The following is a 19,736-nucleotide window of genomic DNA, read 5'->3' as shown; positions in this document are numbered from 1 at the left end:
CTAGTCACTTTACCTTCAATTTTGTTCAATAATTGTTAAAATGACTAAAAAATTGAATATTAAACTTTTAAAATTATTGAATAGTATAAACTTCTTGATATTTACAAAAATAGTAAGGAATTTAAGCCCTAGAACCGATTAATGTATTGGCGGACTGATACTAAAGCTGGTTGCCCGGTCAGTGCAAGCGAAAACATGTTGAGGTCGGTTCGTAAGAAGTTCGTTAAGCGAATTTTTTTTCGTTAACCGAATTGAAGATCCTTATGGAAGGCAGTTCGTTAATCGAAATTACGTTAACCGAGGTGTTCGTTAAACGAGGGGTCACTGTATTGCCATTGGCCTGCCATTGGCACATATACGGAGTTTGGTAATGTTCCATGAGCGGGAATGTCCTGAATTCATTCCACGGAATCTATCCACGCCGTTGGTAATATTGGGCCCTGGTTTTCAAAATATACGTATGTGGTGACTTGCAGCAAAAATATCGGCATAATTTGTAGCGCATTGAGTTGTAAAACAATAGCATATTATGAACCAGTGTACACAGTAGTCGAATAATCCAATTCAATAACTTGATTTTAACAGGTTGTGCCACATTGCCAGTCCCTTTATTATTTACAGTTTTTTCGCGTTTTTCATGCCAAACCCAAAAGTATCCACAAACCTTCTAATGCAATGATGTAAAAAACTCAAACATATTCGGAATTAGCGTGGCCGATAGACAAATAATCCAACCCAAGCAATTAGATTTTGAAAACTTTTGCCAAACTGTCACTCCCTATTGTACAGTATTGATGGTATATTTTTCATCACTGTAATAAACCTAGTCATGCCTATGTGTCTTTCTGATAATTACCATAACATTATGTATTTATATATTTAGCGGTTGTACAAACACAAGGCCTCACACATGCCACTCAGACTGACAGACTTGACAAGTTTTACCAACCATAAAGACAATTGAAGCTTTAAACATCACTCACAATGGATCTTGAATATTCCAACTGTAATCAGACATATCTAAGTTGCCTCAACAATTGCAACCCCAGTTGCAATTTCAAATTCTGTGTCATTACTAAGGAATAAATAAGTCTGGTGTACTGCACTCTAAGATTAAGAGAAAACGGACGACTCAGGTGTCCTGAAGTGAGAGAAAACGGACTTCTTTGACGGGGCACTCAATTAAAGAGAGACATAGCTACATGTTTTGTGGACTACCCACTTTACATTATCCTTTTCATCATTTTGTAATAAACCTAGCCATGCCTATGTGTGTTTATGATATTTACCATAACATTATATATACAGTATATATTTAGTGGGTCTAAATGGTTGTATAATGGGAAACTTGGGGTTGGGTGCCTGGAACCCCCATTAGAATAAATCCAATGGGTTTATGTAATTTCGGACAACGTCCATTTCGGTTAACATCACGTTTCCAAGAACGTATCTAGGACGTTAACCGGCGCATGACTGTACATTATTTTACTATCGTACACAGCCATCATTTTTTAATATACCATGGCCAGCAGGGATAGAGACAGATACAGGGTGCAGAGTGAAGGCTGGACAAAAGGAAGAGAGAAGAAATCGAAATGTCAGTGAAAGGTTCCCTAGAAAAATATGTGCCCCCAGGACTCCTTTAACATGTCTTTTTGTAATTTCATCATAATTCTCATATTATTTAGGTTCATTTGGTGTCGGGTTGATAAAACATAATTGTAAAATACAGGTGCTCCTCTACTTACGAACGAGTTACGTTCCCGAGGCTTGTTTGTAAGTCCAATTGTTTGTAAGTCCAACTTTACTGTTGTAGATACCAAACATATTGTAAAAAATGAAAATATTATGGATATTTAGTACAGCTATACCCTTTAATACAGCCTTAAAACCTGGCTCACTCTTCTCTTTGGTAATGTTTGTTCTATCTGGAATTTTCTTCAAAATAATCCAGTCTCATCCACATTAAACACCTGTTTTGGCAGGTATCCTCCTCAGTGATGATGTTTGTATCTCTGAAAGTTTGTAAGTTGAATGCTCTTAAGTAGAGGAGCACTTGTAATAAATTTTTCTAAAAAAAATCCCACATAACCCGAGATGAGTCATTGCATCGTAATAAATTCTTTTCTTTATAAAGCGCGAACAGCTGATCATCCTAGGTCCCTCACCATGTTAAGTGGAGCGTCCGGCTGAAAATATGATGATACTAAAAAATTGCGAAAATATTCGGAAAAATTCCCGAGGAAAGCTGTTGTCTCTGGCTATATGCGGACGTATTTTTATTACGTAATTCATATTATTTATGGCGCTGTGCATGATTGTCTTACCCCCTTCATTTAGAGAGTCCTTCTGTTTCCATAGGAAAAGCTGTAGAAAAGTATCTATAATACAGTAGTCCCTCGGTTAACGAACGGTTCGATTAACGAAATTTTGGTTGACGAATTACCTCCCATAAGGATCTTCAATTCGGTTAACGAACAAAACTTCGATTAACGAAATCCTTACGAACAACACATTTTGTTGTGAGCATTAGCTGATCAGCTGATGGGCTAGTCTGCCAATTCAGCGTCTTCCTCTTCTTTATTTGCCTCTGAGCGGCAGGTCTAGGTACGGGGGCTGGTGGTGGGGGCATGTTGGGAGGGGCCTCAGCCGTCACGGACAACAATAGGGTACACACAAAAAAGAGTAATCCTTGGTTCCCGCGCACAAGCCACGGTTATCACGACTGCGGGGAGCCGGGATAGAGGGACGCTTTCTGAAACTCCCCTTCTACCCCAGCTGTGGTGGTGTGGGCCAATAAAAAACGAGCTTTGGTGGCTGAAAAATCCCAGCCAATGACGTCGAGGGCTGATACGCAGTTCGATGCGCGAGCGAGGCATGTGTGAGTGCTTGTGTTTGTACAACCGCTTTCAAGTTTTGTTACCTCCATCCATTTTCATCCAGCAAATGTGTTATCGTCAATTTGTAGGTGAAAGCTTTTATCCTCAATAGATGTAGGTGAAGCAAGGAGATAACAATACATCTGGAGGCAACTACGTGATAACTAAATTCTCGGCCTGAAAAATGCATTATAACAGCAGGTGTGCAGATTTTGATGGAGGCGTGATAGCGAAAATAGCGATAACGAAGTGCGCTATAACCAAGGGATGACTGTATATACTATACTGTACTATACTATGCTATACTCCCTGCACTATACTATACTATAAACAGTATACTATACTATGACAGTCAGTTCACAGTTGGTATATTCTTTGACCTCTCTAAAACCTTCGATGCTGTCGACCATACCATCCTACTTTCAAAGCTTGAACATTACGGCGTTAGGGGCCTGTCCCACAATTGGTTTACCTCATGTCTGTCCAACAGGATGCAGTATGTCTCCTATAATAATCACCAATCTGACTCCTCGCCAATCTTGTATGGAGTCCCCCAAGGTTCCATTCTCGGTCCAGTACTGTTTTTGTTGTACATAAACGACTTAGTCCACGCCAGCTCACTCATAAAATACAACTTATTTGTAGACGATAGTAATCTCTATACCAGCAACTCAGACCTCCATTCCTTGATGAGAACTATGAACATTGAATTAACCAAAGTCAGGAGCTGGGTAATACGCAGTGGTGGGTACAGTTCCACTAATCCGCTAACCGCTAATTAGTGAAGCTAACTTTCTCGTTACCGGATTAGCGTTTTCGCTAACTTTGGAAACCATTAGCGGAGCAATTAGTTTCCGCTAAATTTAGTTCCGCTAACTTTAAGTCCGCTAACAAAATTTATACATGTTTGTTCCTGTCTGTTGTAAGCGTGTGACGCCGCGACGCGTGTCTCCAACAGCCAGTCAGGCACACTTGGCTGACTGCGTGTTAGTACGTGCAAAGATATCTTGAGGTCCAAGAGAGCCACCCTGTCAGATGGCAACTTTGAGAGGCTGATGTTTATGAAGGGCAACCATCATCACGTTGAGGTGATGGAGAAGGTCCAGCCACTGCAGCCGGAGTGAATGGAATTTTTCGATTATTAAAGTTTAATACTTTTTTTTACAGTAAATAAAGACTGTTAGTGTATGTTGAAAGAATCATAGAATGTAATTGTAAACTAATGTATAATTTCATTTCTCATTTATTTGTTAATTTAATTAGGATTTTTTTTGTGTCAATATATTTGGCTATGCTAAGTACTGCATAAGTTCATAACCAGGATGTCATCCAAGGTGTGCGCCAAACAAAATTGTCTAAAAACTTACTTTTCATTAAAGTTTAGAGTTTTCTGTTTATTTACATGACTAAGACCAACAATAAGTTATATAAAAATACACTGTTATAATGAATAAGACCAAGAATAAGTTATATAAAAATACACTGGTATAATGTGTATGGCCGATAGGTTGTATGAGAATGCAAATTAAATATTTGTGAAATTGTTTACAGTACAGTGTACACCTTGATAAGTTGATCATCATCTGATCTTGGCATGATGCTATTTGCTACCTATGCTATACAGTACTATAGTTTTTGGATTCGTTTAATACTTTCTGTCTTTTCATACAGTAAATAAAGATTATAAAGTGTATGTTGAAACTTGAATGTAAACTAATGTTTTATTTCATTTTTTTATTTAATTATTTGTGTACACCTTGATCATCATCTGATCTTGGCATGCCATACCTTTTTGGAAAGCTCTGTCTAAGCTACAAGACAACATATGAAAATTTCAGCTCTCTAGGTCTGTTTTTAAGGGTTTTAGAGCCCCCCCCCCCCAAAAAAAAACGAAGCTAAATTCATATAACAAAAGTTAGCGGTTAGCGATAGCTTCCGCTAATTTTTTTAGCTGTTTAGCGGTTTAGCGTTACCGAAGTTAACTTTTTAGTTAGCGGATTAGCGGGTAGCGAAGCTAACTTTTCGTTTAGCTGTGCCCACCACTGGTAATCCGTAATAAAGTGACCTTAAACCTTGATAAAACCCACTACACGATCTCTCACAGAAGGAAAAACTTACCCCCAGACTTGGACCCCCTGTACCTTGGTAATATAGTCCTCAAATGCGAACAAAATACTAAATTCCTCAGAGTTATTGTTGATGAGAAACTTAACTGGAGAAACCACATACAAGCCATTCACAGTAAAATCAATAAACAGTGCGGTATCATGTATCACACTCGACAGTCACTCACTCTCACAGCAATGAAAGAAATCTATCATGATCTTGTTTACCAACACCTGATACACTGTCACACACTATGGGGGGCCTCTGACTCTTCAAAAACACAATCTCTGGTTACTGCACAAGAGAGAGTTGTACGGACAATGACCTACTTGAAAAAACAGATCACACAAACGAAAAATTTGCTATATTGAATTTTTTAAAATTCGAAGATATTAACACCTACTGCTGTGCCCTCTTTGTTTACAAATCTATCAATCACTTGCGTGACAATAATTATTTCCAGTTCTGGAATAATCAGAGATACAACTTAAGGCACCCAGAGCTACTAAGACCACCCCCATGTGCTCCTCTCAGTCCCAGACCTCCAAAAATATCATGGTGTGAAGGTGTGGAACAACTTACCCCCACACATCCGAGCAAAGACTACGCTCCCTTCCTTTAAATCATTTCTTAAAAAATATCTATTGTTTAAGTATTAATATTTCTTGTAACGCGTACTATATTTACAGTACAGTACAGTAATACCCCGATTTACGCGGTCAATTGAACCCGTGGAGTAGCGCGTAAAACAAGAAACGCGTAAATGGAATAACAGAACATATGGGATTAATTGAAATAGAGACTGGGCCGACTCCCAAACTCCACTTTTTCTGACACAATACCGACACAATACCTATGTTGTAGCAAAAATAACATTTTAATTTTATGATGGTATGCACACACAATTAATATTTAAGAGAAATACAGTCGCCAGGTTAATGTCCATTCAAATATTCAAATAATGGACTCAACTCCCCCGTCCCTCTTCCCACGCTCGCTGACTCCTCCCTCTCTGAGAAATGTTTGGGTGAAAACACTAGATCTTAAGGTATAGTAAAAAATAATACCTCAGACTAAAGTTAGGATAATATACAGTCAACCCTCACTTTACGCGGTCCCACATTCCGCGTTTCCACGTTTACGTGGTACCCTGCCGAAACAGGAATGCTCACATTCCGCGGTGCGTGTACCCCTTTACGCGGAGAGCGGCTGACGAGCCGCGCCATTTTTGGATCCAAACCTCCCGCCATCTCTCCCGCCCTCTCCCGCCATCCGCCATTTTGTGTAAGCGGCGCGAGCATGGTGCGCACAAGGTCGCCCAGTCATCAAAACATTACCGAGTTCTTCACCCGCCACCCACCACAGCCGGCCCAAGTCAGTGATAGTGATAATTATAGTGAGGATATGGACTTATATGGACTTTGAGGGGTTTGACAAAGAGGCCCTGCAAGCCTCTGTGGCGGATAGTGATACAATTGATACAAGTGATACAGGTGAGGGCCAATAATCTGCCCTCTGCCTGGGAACCAACCGCCCATCCCTGTGTGCCCAGCCATCTTTTCTACTAATGTAAGTGTTAAAAAGCCTAATATTATTGATATTTCTCTTAATTATTAATTGTGTGTGCATACCATCATAAAGTTAGGATAATATTTTTACTACAACATAATTGTGTGTCGTCAAAAAGTGGAGTTTGGGGGTTGGCCTGGTCTCTATTTCAATTAATCCCATGTGTTATGTTGTTCACTTTACGCGTTTCTCACTTTCCGCGGTACCCTGTGGGTTGAATTAACCGCGTGAAGTGAGGGTTGACTGTAATTGATATTGCTGGATTCCTTGCAAGACCAAGAATATTTTGAATATACACGTCATATGTTTTGCACAAAAGATAAAATAATTGCTCTTTGTAAACAAAATTCTTACATTAGATCTAAAATTTGTATGTCTAATGCAAAATCCATGATGTTAAAATGATCATCATATTGTAAGAATTCCAGCAATGTAAATTATATTCTGGCTGGGTAATTTGTATGAATTTTATGAGCTAAAACAAACATCTTCAGGAAATAAAAAAATTATACTTCACCTGCGTAAATGACCAAATTTACCGCGTTAATCGGGCATCCTGTTTCTGGCAAGGTACCGCGTAAATGACCAAACGCGTAAACGAGAACCGCGTAAATCCAGGTTCAACTGTACCTGCTTTTATTGTACCATCAAAACCATTTTATCGAAAATTATCATGTAAATAGATAAGTAATTACCATTGCAATAAACATATTTGCCAACTAGACATAATCCTGACAGCTCTGTCCTCTTGTTCAACCTTATTACTGTACAACCCATGTTGTACTGCTCCCCCATTATACTTATGTTTTTCAATTCCACTGTAATTTATGTACAGTATAGTCTCGGTTTACCCGTAAGTGAAATAACAGAACATATGGGATTACTTGAAATAGAGACTGGGGTTCCGTACCCGAGGTTCCGTAACGCGGGGGATGCCTGTACAGTAAAGTCTTCGGTGGATTTCTGCCCAGAGCATTGTACTGTAGTGTTATTGTAGGGTATGACTCATGAAAATACTGTACTGTATACAAAAGAAACTTGAGAAAACCGCCATCATACATTACTAATTTTTTCAGTTCAGATGAAGAGGAGTGGAGACAGAAAGAAGAAAAGGAGCGTCAATTGGCTGACCGGAGAACACGACTTCAAAACTTACTCCTGGAAGATGAGCGGAAATATCAAGAGGAAAGAGAACAAAGATATAAAGAATCCAGAGGACGGACGCTCCACCATCACTTTGTTTACCCTGAGGTCAGTTAGTGTTCAAAGTTGTAAGTAATGTTGCTTGGTTTCTTCCACAGCATTTTGTTATGAAAGCTGTTAAGCCTCGTACACACACCAAGATACATTGTCTAGAAACAGTCACGCAAAAATGTTTCTGGACTACAGTATTGCGAGATAATCCAGAAACAGTCGCGAGACAGTCCAGAAACACTTGGGAGACACAGCAATATTGCTTCTGGACTGTCTAGCGACTGTTGCGAAACAGTCCAGAAACGATCGGTAAACTTTGTTGCTGGACTGTCTCCTGGTTGTTTCACAACAGTCGCGAGACAGTCCAGAAACATTGTTGCACGTCCAGACCAAGCTAGAGTGATGAATTGGCGGGAAGAGCAGTCAACGTCATGCCGGTGGATGCGGAAGTGGCCGCTGCGGCGGGAGCTTGTGTTGTTATTTCCTTAGAAGAAAGAAGGCGAAGGTCAAGGAAAAGACCTCGATGATGTTGGATGAAGAAATATTTTTATGAAGGAACAACTATGACGGACCTGAAACTGGAAGGTGCAACTGGATTTAGAAACTTTTTAAGAACAACAGCTTCAGATTTTGAAATATTACTGAAAATGGTTGGTCCAAAAATTACAAAGCAAAATACAAACTATCAAGCCTCAATCCCTGCCAAAATACGCCTGGCAGTAACATTAAAGTATATCGTGCCAGTGGGGACTCATTTACAAGCCCTGTTCCTTCAAAGTGTCAAAACAGTCAGTATCTGCCATCGTTCGGGAAGTGTGTGACACTTTCACTGATGCCCTGAAGGAATTTGTGAAATTAAGTTTATTAAAATATTGACATATTGTAAAGGGGAAAAATAATACTTATAAAATTGCATAAAAAATAAATAAACTGGGAAAATCCTTTATTGTGCCATGCACATATCAATTACATACACCTACCTATAATACTATTTGTTGTTTTTCTTTAATTTATGTCTCCTTTTCATTCATTTTCTTTCATCTTTTGTCTCTCATTTTGTGTAAATAACAAGGTTACTGGCAAAAGTAAGAATAATTGTTTCATGCAAATAAAGAGTATGTAAAAAGTTAACTACAAAACATCATCCGACTTCTCATCATTTTGGTATGGCGTCTTTTTTTCCCTGGGTTTTTATAGTCTGGGCATGTAACATCCCACAAAGAAGGAGTAGCATGTAGCATCTCAATTACAGAAAGTGTTGTTTCAGTTGTCCACATGATGCTAAAAATAAAAGATATCAACTACATGTACAGTAGTACTGTTTATAAAGCAAACAATAATGCATGTACCGTATATACTCGTGTGTAGTTCGAGTTCTTAAGACCCAATTTTTAGGCAAAAAATTGGGGGTCGACCTCTACATAGGTAATAGTTTTGTTAGGTTGAACCCGTGCATGATGGGAAGGGCGAGGAGCAACTTTTAGCTTCAGACATGAAAAATATTTACCATTTACTGAGAGTAAACAATGGAAACATAAAATATGTACCAATTAGTAATGAAAAGTTGTGCAGTTTCTTCAGGCTAAATTACCTTACAACGTGCTTTCAGTAGTCTATGTTGAAGTTCTTAGCACAGGCTAATTTATCATATCATATACTGTATCACAGTACTCATTGATGTACAAAAAATACCGATAATAAAAACCTTTTCGATATTTCACACTTAATATAATACCCGGTAATCCACTTCAACCTCCTATTGTTTACAACGATGCATCACGCACCACCAGCTGTTGCGTATCAGCTAGACGGTACACGTGTTTTTTTAATCATTTTCAGTTAAGAAACTGTTACATCACATGTATATTTTACCTTAACTGTGCCTGAATGAATATATTCTCGGAAATAAATAGTAGTTTTGTTGAAACGTGATGTATTTTAATGTAAAATAAGATAAAATACATGACGAAAACAAAAGACTTTACCTAACCTTCCGATGTTCAAGAGAAGTTACTCGTTTTTTTTAATAGCTTTTGGTGAAAATACTGTTATATTACAATGATATTCTATTCATACTGTGCTTGATATAATACATTCACGGAAATGTAATATTTTTGCTGAAATGATGTACAGTATTACCCCGCCTAACGCGGTTTCACTTAACGCGTTTTATCATATACGCGGTGCCTCGCCAGAGCTGAACTTTCACTTAACACGGATTTTTTCCACATATACGCGGTGAGTGTCCGGCTCGAGACGCTATTTTTAGATTTGCCCCACCCACCACCCTGCCTGACTGCCTGTTTTAGCTCATAAAATTCATACAAATTGCCCGGTCAGAATATAATTTACATTGCTGGAATTCTTATAATTTGGTGATCATTTTGAATATAAACATCATATATTTTGCATTAGACATACAAATTTTAGATAAAAATTTTTCTCAGAGTAACTATGTTATCTTTTGTGCAAAATATATGACATTTATATTCAAAATATTCCTGGTCTTACAAGGAATCCAGCAATGTCAATTATATTATCCTAACTTTAGTTTGAGGTATTATTTATTACAAAAAAGTTAAGTACAGTATTACCCCGCCTAACGCGGTTTCACTTAACGCGTTTTATCATATACGCGGTGCCTCGCCAGAGCTGAACTTTCACTTAACACGGATTTTTTCCACATATACGCGGTGAGTGTCCGGCTCGAGACGCTATTTTTAGATTTGCCCCACCCTGCCTGACTGCCTGTTTTAGCTCATAAAATTCATACAAATTACCAGGCCAGAATATAATTTACATTGCTGGAATTCTTATAATTTGGTGATCATTTTGAATATAAACATCATATATTTTGCATTAAACATACAATTTTTAGATAAAAATTTTTCTCTAGGTAACTATGTTATCTTTTGTGCAAAATATATGACATTTATATTCAAAATATTCCTGGTCTTACAAGGAATCCAGCAATGTCAATTATATTATCCTAACTTTAGTTTGAGGTATTATTTATTAAAATTTAGTGGTTATCCCACACATCTCCTTGGGACGGTTGGTGGGGGGTGGGGGGGAGGGAGGGACCGACCGACCATCTGTTACCCGTGAAGAATTATTATTTTTTTTATTAACTGAAGATATTTGTTTTAGCTCATAAAATTCATACAAATTACCCGGTCAGAATATAATTTACATTGCTGGAATTCTTATAATTTGGTGATCATTTTGAATATAAACATCATATATTTTGCATTAAACATACAATTTTTAGATAAAAAATTTTCTCTAGGTAACTATGTTATCTTTTGTGCAAAATATATGACATTTATATTCAAAATATTCCTGGTCTTACAAGGAATCCAGCAATGTCAATTATATTATCCTAACTTTAATCTGAGGTATTATTTAATACTAAATGTTAAAAACTCTGGAAGGGAGGATTGGTGGGGGGTGGGGGGGAGGGTTGGGACTGACCGCGCGGTTGGAAGAGGGGGGGAGGCAAGGTGGGGTACTTTGATTGACAGATAGTGTCGTGAAGATTATTATTTTTTTTATTAACTGAAGATATTTGTTTTAGCTCATAAAATTCATACAAATTACCCGGTCAGAATATAATTTACATTGCTGGAATTCTTATAATTTGGTGATCATTTTGAATATAAACATCATATATTTTGCATTAAACATACAATTTTTAGATAAAAATTTTTCTCTAGGTAACTATGTTATCTTTTGTGCAAAATATATGACATTTATATTCAAAATATTCCTGGTCTTACAAGGAATCCAGCAATGTCAATTGTATTATCCTAACTTTAGTTTGAGGTATTATTTATTAAAATTTAGTGGTTTTCCCCCAAGCAGTGTAGTGTGAGAGGGGGAGGGAGTTGAGTCCATTATTTGAATGGACATTAACTTGGCGACTGTATTTCTCTATTTCTCTTAAGTATTAATTGTGTGCATGTACCATCATAAAATTAAGATGTTATTTTTACTACAACATAGGTATGTGCCTTCAAAAAGTGGAGTTTGGGGGTCGGGCCGGTTTCTATTGGAATTAATCCCATATGTTCTGTTGTTCACTTAACGCGGATTTCACTTTACGCGGGACCCTCTGGGTTCAATTGACCGCGTTAAGTGGGGTACAACTGTATTCTGGTTATCCCACACATCTGCATGGGACGGTTGGTGGGGGGTGGGGGGGAGGGAGGGACCGACCGACCAACCATCTGTTACCCCGTGAAGAATATTTTTTTTTTTTTATTAACTGAAGATATTTGTTTTAGCTCATAAAATTCATACAAATTACCCGGTCTGAATATAATTTACATTGCTGGAATTCTTATAATTTGATGATCATTTTGAATATAAACATCATATATTTTGCATTAGACATACAAATTTTAGATAAAAATTTTTCTCAGAGTAACTATGTTATCTTTTGTGCAAAATATATGACATTTATATTCAAAATATTCCTGGTCTTACAAGGAATCCAGCAATGTCAATTATATTATCCTAACTTTAATCTGAGGTATTATTTAATACTAAATGTTAAAAACTCTTGAAGGGAGGATTGGTGGGGGGTGGGGGGGAGGGTTGGGACTGACCGCGCGGTTGGAAGAGGGGGGGAGGCAAGGTGGGGTACTTTGATTGACAGATAGTGTCCTGAAGATTATTTTTTTTTTCATTAACTGAAGATATTTGTTTTAGCTCATAAAATTCATACAAATTACCCGGTCAGAATATAATTTACATTGCTGGAATTCTTATAATTTGGTGATCATTTTGAATATAAACATCATATATTTTGCATTAAACATACAAATTTTAGATACAAATTTTTCTCTAGGTAACTATGTTATCTTTTGTGCAAAATTTATGACATTTATATTCAAAATATTCCTGGTCTTACAAGGAATCCAGCAATGTCAATTGTATTATCCTAACTTTAGTTTGAGGTATTATTTATTAAAATTTAGTGGTTTTCCCCCAAAAATTTCTCAGAGAGGGAAGAGCCGGCAGTGTAGTGTGAGAGGGGGAGGGAGTTGAGTCCATTATTTGAATGGACATTAACTTGGCGACTGTATTTCTCTATTTCTCTTAAGTATTAATTGTGTGCATGTACCACCATAAAATTAAGATGTTATTTTTACTACAACATAGGTATGTGCCTTCAAAAAGTGGAGTTTGGGGGTCGGGCCGGTTTCTATTGGAATTAATCCCATATGTTCTGTTGTTCACTTAACGCGGATTTCACTTAACGCGGGACCCTCTGGGTTCAATTGACCGCGTTAAGTGGGGTACAACTGTACTTGTTTTGTGAAAAAGGGAGGCTACCATTATACCTGGTAGGTGAAGTTGACCAGACATTTATGGTGATCATTAAGGACCAAACTTTGAATCCATGAGTGACTTCTGTTCATCATTTATATCCTAAATTTACCACTGTCGGTAGTTTCAAGAATTAACGCAGTCATTTACTGAATATTCTTTGTATAAAAATAAATTTTAAATGAATTATTTATAGGAGATAAGTATTATGATCAGTAAATATACAGATATGCATTACTGACCACCTCCGAACACAAGGACAGCTAAAAATAGCCACAGGCGGTCACAGTCAAGGTCACTTTCCCTTTCTTGCCACTGGCAAATGGGGGGGGGTGATGATAGCAGCTGTGTATATTACCGGGGAATATTGTTCTTTTATGGTATGTTAGACAGGTTTATAATACATTTTTGTTATTTTAATATATCGGTAATCTTCATTTTAATCCAGCTTCCCAAACGTAAGTTTCAGTATAAAATAATTAGTGGTAGGACCTTGGGAGTGGTTTACGATGTTTCCATCACCACTCTTGACACGCTAAACCGCAATATTTAAGAGGTAAGAATTTTATATCTGGTGCCTAAGACGACCCCCTAACTTTGGGCTGATTTTTTTTATGGTTCAAATTCCGTCTTATAGGCCGAGATATACGGCACGCGGCCTTAGAAGTACTGTACAGTACAGTTAGAAGATATTCTAAGAAAAGGAAAGCTATTTTGTACTTTACTGTATACAGTATTGTAATTTATCTTTGAAAATGTTTGCAAAAGGTCAGGTTAACATTACAGTATCTAACTTTTCATACTGGATAGGTTGAGATGCTAAAATACCGCTTGGACGGCCTGAAGAAAAAGAACCAAGAAGAACGGAAAAAAATGTCTGATGCATTGTCGTATGAGGTGTGGAGGAAGAACAGTCCACAAATGAGGCAGGTGAGATACAGTTGTTACCTCCTTCTTCTGTTGGCTTTAAAAATAATTGAAGGTAAAGTAGACTTTTTATAGTTCAATAAATGTATTCCTTGAAAATACAGTACCAAGCTATATACATTAAAACAGAGTGTAACCAGTGGTAAATAGGGGGTTACGTTCCACCCCTATTGAAAATAACCAACTCTCCTTGGGTTGTGCCTTGCCTTTACATACTGTACTCATTGCTACTACTGTATTGGGCAAATAAGGCCTTGTTGGCTGGTAGGTTAAATCTTCACACAGTTAATTTAGAAATTTGCTGTACAGCGAGATGTATCTAATTTCTTGATGTGAATGAACAATATGAACACTTCCTTATTGAGACCATCTTAATGCCCTTGTATCATCACTAATGAGTTCTTTGACTTTACAAAACTCTGGTACTAATTCAACTCGTCTTACACAGTCTACCCTTCTACTTCTCAGTTCCAATATACTAAGATTAAATACTTTACCAAATTGTCATTCCTCATGGTACCTTTTGTTTTGATGTGGTAGTGATGAAAACTGCGAATAGAATCATTGGGTTGAGTGAGAAGTATTTTTATACCAAAGAAATAGAAAAGTGTCTTAAATGGACATTAAATTAAAGGACAATGATGTTCTAGACTTCCTTCCTTCTTCTAATCTGACCATTTCATTGTTTTGTATCAGATGGAGTCAGACAGGTTCAACCACTTTGTCCAAGAAGCTTGGGTCAATCAAAGGCAGTGGAAGGAAGACGAAAGACAGCGGAGATTAGAAGAAGATCGAAAGAAAGAAATTGAAGCAGCAGCTCTACAGCAACATCTAGAGGAAGAGGAGAAAAAAGCAGAAGAAGAGAAATTGAAGAAACAAGCAGAATGGAAAGTTCATTTAGAAGCTCAAGTTGAACAGATAAAGTAAGGGAGCTAAACCTGGCCCTGGCAATGCAAAAAAATTCATCTAGTTTTTACACCCTACAAGGTTTTCTTATGCAAATGTGTGTATGCAGGGTGTCTACTGAACTGGAAAACCTGGAAAAGGCAGGGAATTTTATTTGGGGCTAGAAAACCTGGAAAAACCAAGAAATTGTTTGTGTACCTGTCATATTTCATGGTAGCGGTCAAATAACCAAATATTCCAGGTTAAACCTACTAATTCTGCAATGAGTATTGTCAGAGATGAATTGTTCTTATAATTAAGTGGATTATTCCACATACAGTGGTCCCTCGGTTAACGAAATTTCGGTTAACGAATTACCTTCCATAAGAATCTTCATTTCAGTTAATGAACAAAAATTCGGTTAACGAAATTCTTATGAAAATGTTTTGACATGCTTTGGCTTGCTCACCAGCTGGAAGATTAGTTCGCCAATACAGAAATTGGTTCTAGGGCTTACATTCGTTAAAATTGGAGTAAATATCAAGAAGGTTGTACTATTCAATAATTTTCCAAGTTTTATATTAAAATTTTTAGTAACTTTAACACCTATTTAACATAATTGCAGTACAGGGAACTAGTTTTTGGTGCGCCCATCAGCCACTTCACTCACCCACCAATGCCTCAGCTTGTATCTCTGTTCAGTGGAGGAAACATCTTGCATGTGGGTCTCTTGAACACAGAGTATATTTACGTTTTTACAGTAGGCCCCTCGGTTAACGAACTCAATCCGTTCCAGAAGGTCGTTCGTTAACCGAAACGTTCGTTAACCGAAACCATTGTTTCAATGGGTTTTTGGGTAATTGGTTCCAGCTCACCGAAAATTTCCTAACTTCAACAAAAATGGCGGAAAAATTTACTTACTTTGAGGTGTGTATGTAGAAGGCTCCTGGATGATGGTGATGATGTGCATTTGAAGTGGGAGGTGCAGGAGGAGAAGGGAGAAGAGAAGGAAGTGGAGGTGGAGGAGAAGCATTTTACTGCTTCTTGGAAGGTGAGTCACCTTCCATGAAAATGTCAGGAACCTCTGGACTGACAGATTCTCCACCATGAACATCCTCTCTCCTTCTTGAAGTGGAAGGCTGAGGGCTAGCATCTTGTTCCCTCTGCCTTTTACTGAAGAAAGTGTCAATTGTGGTCTGTGGGGCATCTGTCCTCCTCACCATTAACTTATGTTTAAAGAAGGAGACCACTGAGTCCTCAACATGACACAAAGTTAGTTCAGTTTTTTCCACTTCTGGGTGCTTTGAAGCCAGTTCCCTGAACTTCTCCCAGTGGTAAATCACATCTTTCAACTGTGTAGCTGACATATGGTCATCACTTTCAATTTCCTCCTCACCACTGTCAGCCTCTACCCGTAACATCTCATCCAGTTCCTTCAAGTCATTAGGAGTAAGTTCCTCCTCATGAGACATCACAAGCTCTTCCACATCCTTCTCCTCCACTTCAAGACCCAATGACTGACCAATGGACACAATCTCCTGGTCCAACTCTGTGTCATCCTCAAATCCCTCAAAATCATGGACTACTGATGGCCACAGTGCTTTCCATGAAGAATTGAGGGTTCTATTGGAGACTTCTTGCCATGATGACACAATCAATTTTACAGCCTCCAGGACGTTGAATTGTGTCTTCCAGAACTGTTTCAGTGTTAGTTCAGGATCAATGGAAGTTGCCTGATGACACCTCCTAAACATTTTCTTCATGTACAACTTCTTGAAGTTGCTGATCACATTCTGGTCCATTGGCTGTATGAGTGATGTAGTGTTTGGAGGCAAAAACAACACTTTCACAAAGTCAAATTTATACTCCAAATTTCTGGCAAGGTCAGGGTCATGACCAGGAGCATTATCCATGAGGAGAAGAGCCTTTAAAGGAAGTTTATTGGTGGTTAGGTAGCTCTTGACAGAGGGGCAAAACACATCAATAGCCCATTCATTAAAGAACTGTCTTGTCACCCATGCCTTACGGTTGGACTTCCAATAAACTCCAAGCATTGTTCTTACCACTTTCTGTTGCTTGAACACCCTGGGGTTTTCAGAGTGGTAGACAAGCATAGGCTTCAGTCGGAAATCCCCTGAAGCATTGGCACCAAGCAATAGAGTGAGACGGTCTTTCATGGGTTTATGCCCAGGTAAAGAGGCTTCATCCTTGGTGATGAATGTTCTTTTGGGCATCTTTTTCCAGAACAGCCCAGTTTCGTCAACATTGAACACTTGCTGTGGAAGATAATTTTCTTCTTCCATCAGTTTTTTAAATTCAATTAAAAACTTTGCTGCCCCTTCTTTATCAGCACTAGCAGCTTCACCATGCCTAACAACACTTAAAATGTCACTTCTTTTCTTAAATTTTTCGAACCAGCCTTTGCTAGCCCGAAAATCTTCAAATTCTGTTCCTGAAGAACCAGGTTGATCTGTCTTTAAATGTTCATAAATCTCCCTGGCTCTTTCACAAATGAAATCACCAGAAACTGAATCACCTTTCATCTGTTTTTCCCTAATCCAGATGATAAGTAACCTCTCAGTTTCTACGATTAGGGATCTACTTTTAAACACTCTTGTAGATTTGTCTCTCACGTTCACTTCCTTAAATTTGTCTTTTTGTGCAAGAATTGTCGACACAGTTGATGCCGACATGCCATATTCTTTGCATAGCGCATTTGATTTAATACCTTGTTCGTGTTTTTTTATTATTTCCTGCTTTATTTGGATTGAAATCACTTTTCTTGATCTCTTAGGCCCCATGCTGGATTCAAACAATGGCAACACGTATTTTTCAAAGTTAAACTAGCTGTAAATAAAGAATATTTTCTTTAAAATAACACTGCACTGCACTATATATTGTCAATATGTAAAATAATTTTCAAAATGACCAATAATTTGCTTGGAAACACAGAAAAAAAGCGTTTAGTTGAAGAGAGTCTCAAGCAAGATGTTACCTCCAGTGAAAACAGAGAGAGACTGACGCCTGTTTGCTGTGTTAAGAGGCTGGATGCCGCGCATTAAACTAGTCACTTTACCTTCAATTTTGTTCAATAATTGTTAAAATGACTAAAAAATTGAATATTAAACTTTTAAAATAATTGAATAGTATAAACTTCTTGATATTTACAAAAATAGTAAGGAATTTAAGCCCTAGAACCGATTAATGTATTGGCGGACTGATACTAAAGCTGGTTGCCCGGTCAGTGCAAGCGAAAACATGTTGAGGTCGGTTCGTAAGAAGTTCGTTAAGCGAATTTTTTTTCGTTAACCGAATTGAAGATCCTTATGGAAGGCAGTTCGTTAATCGAAATTACGTTAACCGAGGTGTTAGATTAACGGTCACTGTACAATTATTGGTCATTCTGAAATTTTATGGGTGAAATGACGGCATGAAGCATGGGGTGATTTTTCTTCCACCCCAATGCCTTCTCTTCTCCCTTCTCCACCCCCAATTCTAATTCCCATCATCATCAACCAGGAGCCTTCTACATACACACCTCAAAGTAAATGTACTTTACTGCATTTATTTTTTACTTTGTATGTAATTTTCGGTGAGCTGGAACCAATTACCCAAAATGCCATTGAAACAATGGTTTCGGTTAACGAAATTTTCGGTTAACGAACGACCTTCTGGAATGAATTGTGTTCATTAACTGAGGGACCACTGTATATATATCATGAGTCATATAGGTGAATCAGGAGTGTGATTTTCGGTGTCTGGCCAGTTGACACCCTGGTATGAACAATAGATTTTTAAAAGATTTTGTTACTTGACATGAGATCATATGCTTAAGGACAGAGAACATAAATGCAAGAGCTGGGCCTCTCAGAGTAGGTTGGTACTGCATCTGCTCCATACTACTGGCAGCTGCCCACACGTCTCGGTTGACCCAAAGTATGTGCACTCATTGATGTAGCATGTGTTTTTATGTTTATTTGTTTGATTTTTTGTTTTATTTGACATGTATTCTTATACTTTTATTTATGCGTACTGTACTTTATAATGAAAATTTTGATGAAAAAAGAATGTAAAATCCTCAAAACCTAGGATATATTTCTTATCAGTTTTCAAAACAGTGCAGTATTTATTTTACACAAATAAATATAACACATTCTAAAATAATTGACATCTTTCAGTTGGGTAAAAAAATGGTGTGTTAAGTGAAGACTATTACCAGGACTAGATAACTTATATGATGAAGGAAATTGATTAAAAAAGGTTGAAGAAGTAAGAGGACCTGATGGGTCACGATAACAAATAGTTGTTTGAGGAAAAATTATTTATGCTGAGCCAAGTAACAGTACACGTACAGGGGGTCCCCGGGTTATGAACGGGTTCTGATCCTGAGGACGTTTATAAGTTGGAACACATGCTAAGTGCACACCGTACGAACAGAACAATGTTTAAAAACAACTATATCATAGCCTAAGTCCTTATGCAGTATACTATACATCTAAAATCACTTAATTAAGACAAAAGAAGAAATAGAATGACAAAATACAGTAAATGAAAGTAAAAAATAAGTCATCAGGTAAATAAAATACTGTACTGTAAATTTAAAGTGTAACCCCGTTCGTATCGGTGGCTGTTTGTAAGTCAAACTTTTGTAAGTTGGACGTTCGTAAGTGAGGGACCTCCTGTAGTTCTGAACCAACGAACATTCCCGTCTCATTGGGCTAGAAACCTCAAGCAGTGGCTTTGGAACCCATGAATGCTTAAAGCTAGATACTCTGGTTGATAAAATGAGTGTACAATACAGTGCTCCCTCTGTTAACAAGCGCCTCGGTTAACGAGATTTTG

The 19,736-nt window shown here is 37.7% G+C and overlaps 1 protein-coding gene across 1 annotated transcript in view; it reads left to right on the top strand.

Moving 5' to 3' along the window:
* The window catches only part of LOC121859382 (trichoplein keratin filament-binding protein-like), a 72,473-nt gene that overhangs the window by 15,557 nt on the left and 37,180 nt on the right, over positions 1-19,736 (top strand). Inside the window, exons 3-5 of the mRNA XM_042356166.1 lie at positions 7,631-7,805; positions 13,893-14,012; positions 14,706-14,932. Coding sequence (XP_042212100.1) covers positions 7,631-7,805; positions 13,893-14,012; positions 14,706-14,932 — 522 coding nt within the window. The remainder of the gene's footprint in view (positions 1-7,630; positions 7,806-13,892; positions 14,013-14,705; positions 14,933-19,736) is intronic.

This window comes from Homarus americanus, unplaced genomic scaffold, assembly GCF_018991925.1.
Source record: "Homarus americanus isolate GMGI-L3 unplaced genomic scaffold, GMGI_Hamer_2.0 scaffold7626, whole genome shotgun sequence".
Taxonomy (NCBI): domain Eukaryota; kingdom Metazoa; phylum Arthropoda; class Malacostraca; order Decapoda; family Nephropidae; genus Homarus; species Homarus americanus.
The sequence above is the reverse complement of the archived record's forward strand: the minus strand, read 5'-3'. Positions and strand labels throughout refer to the sequence as shown.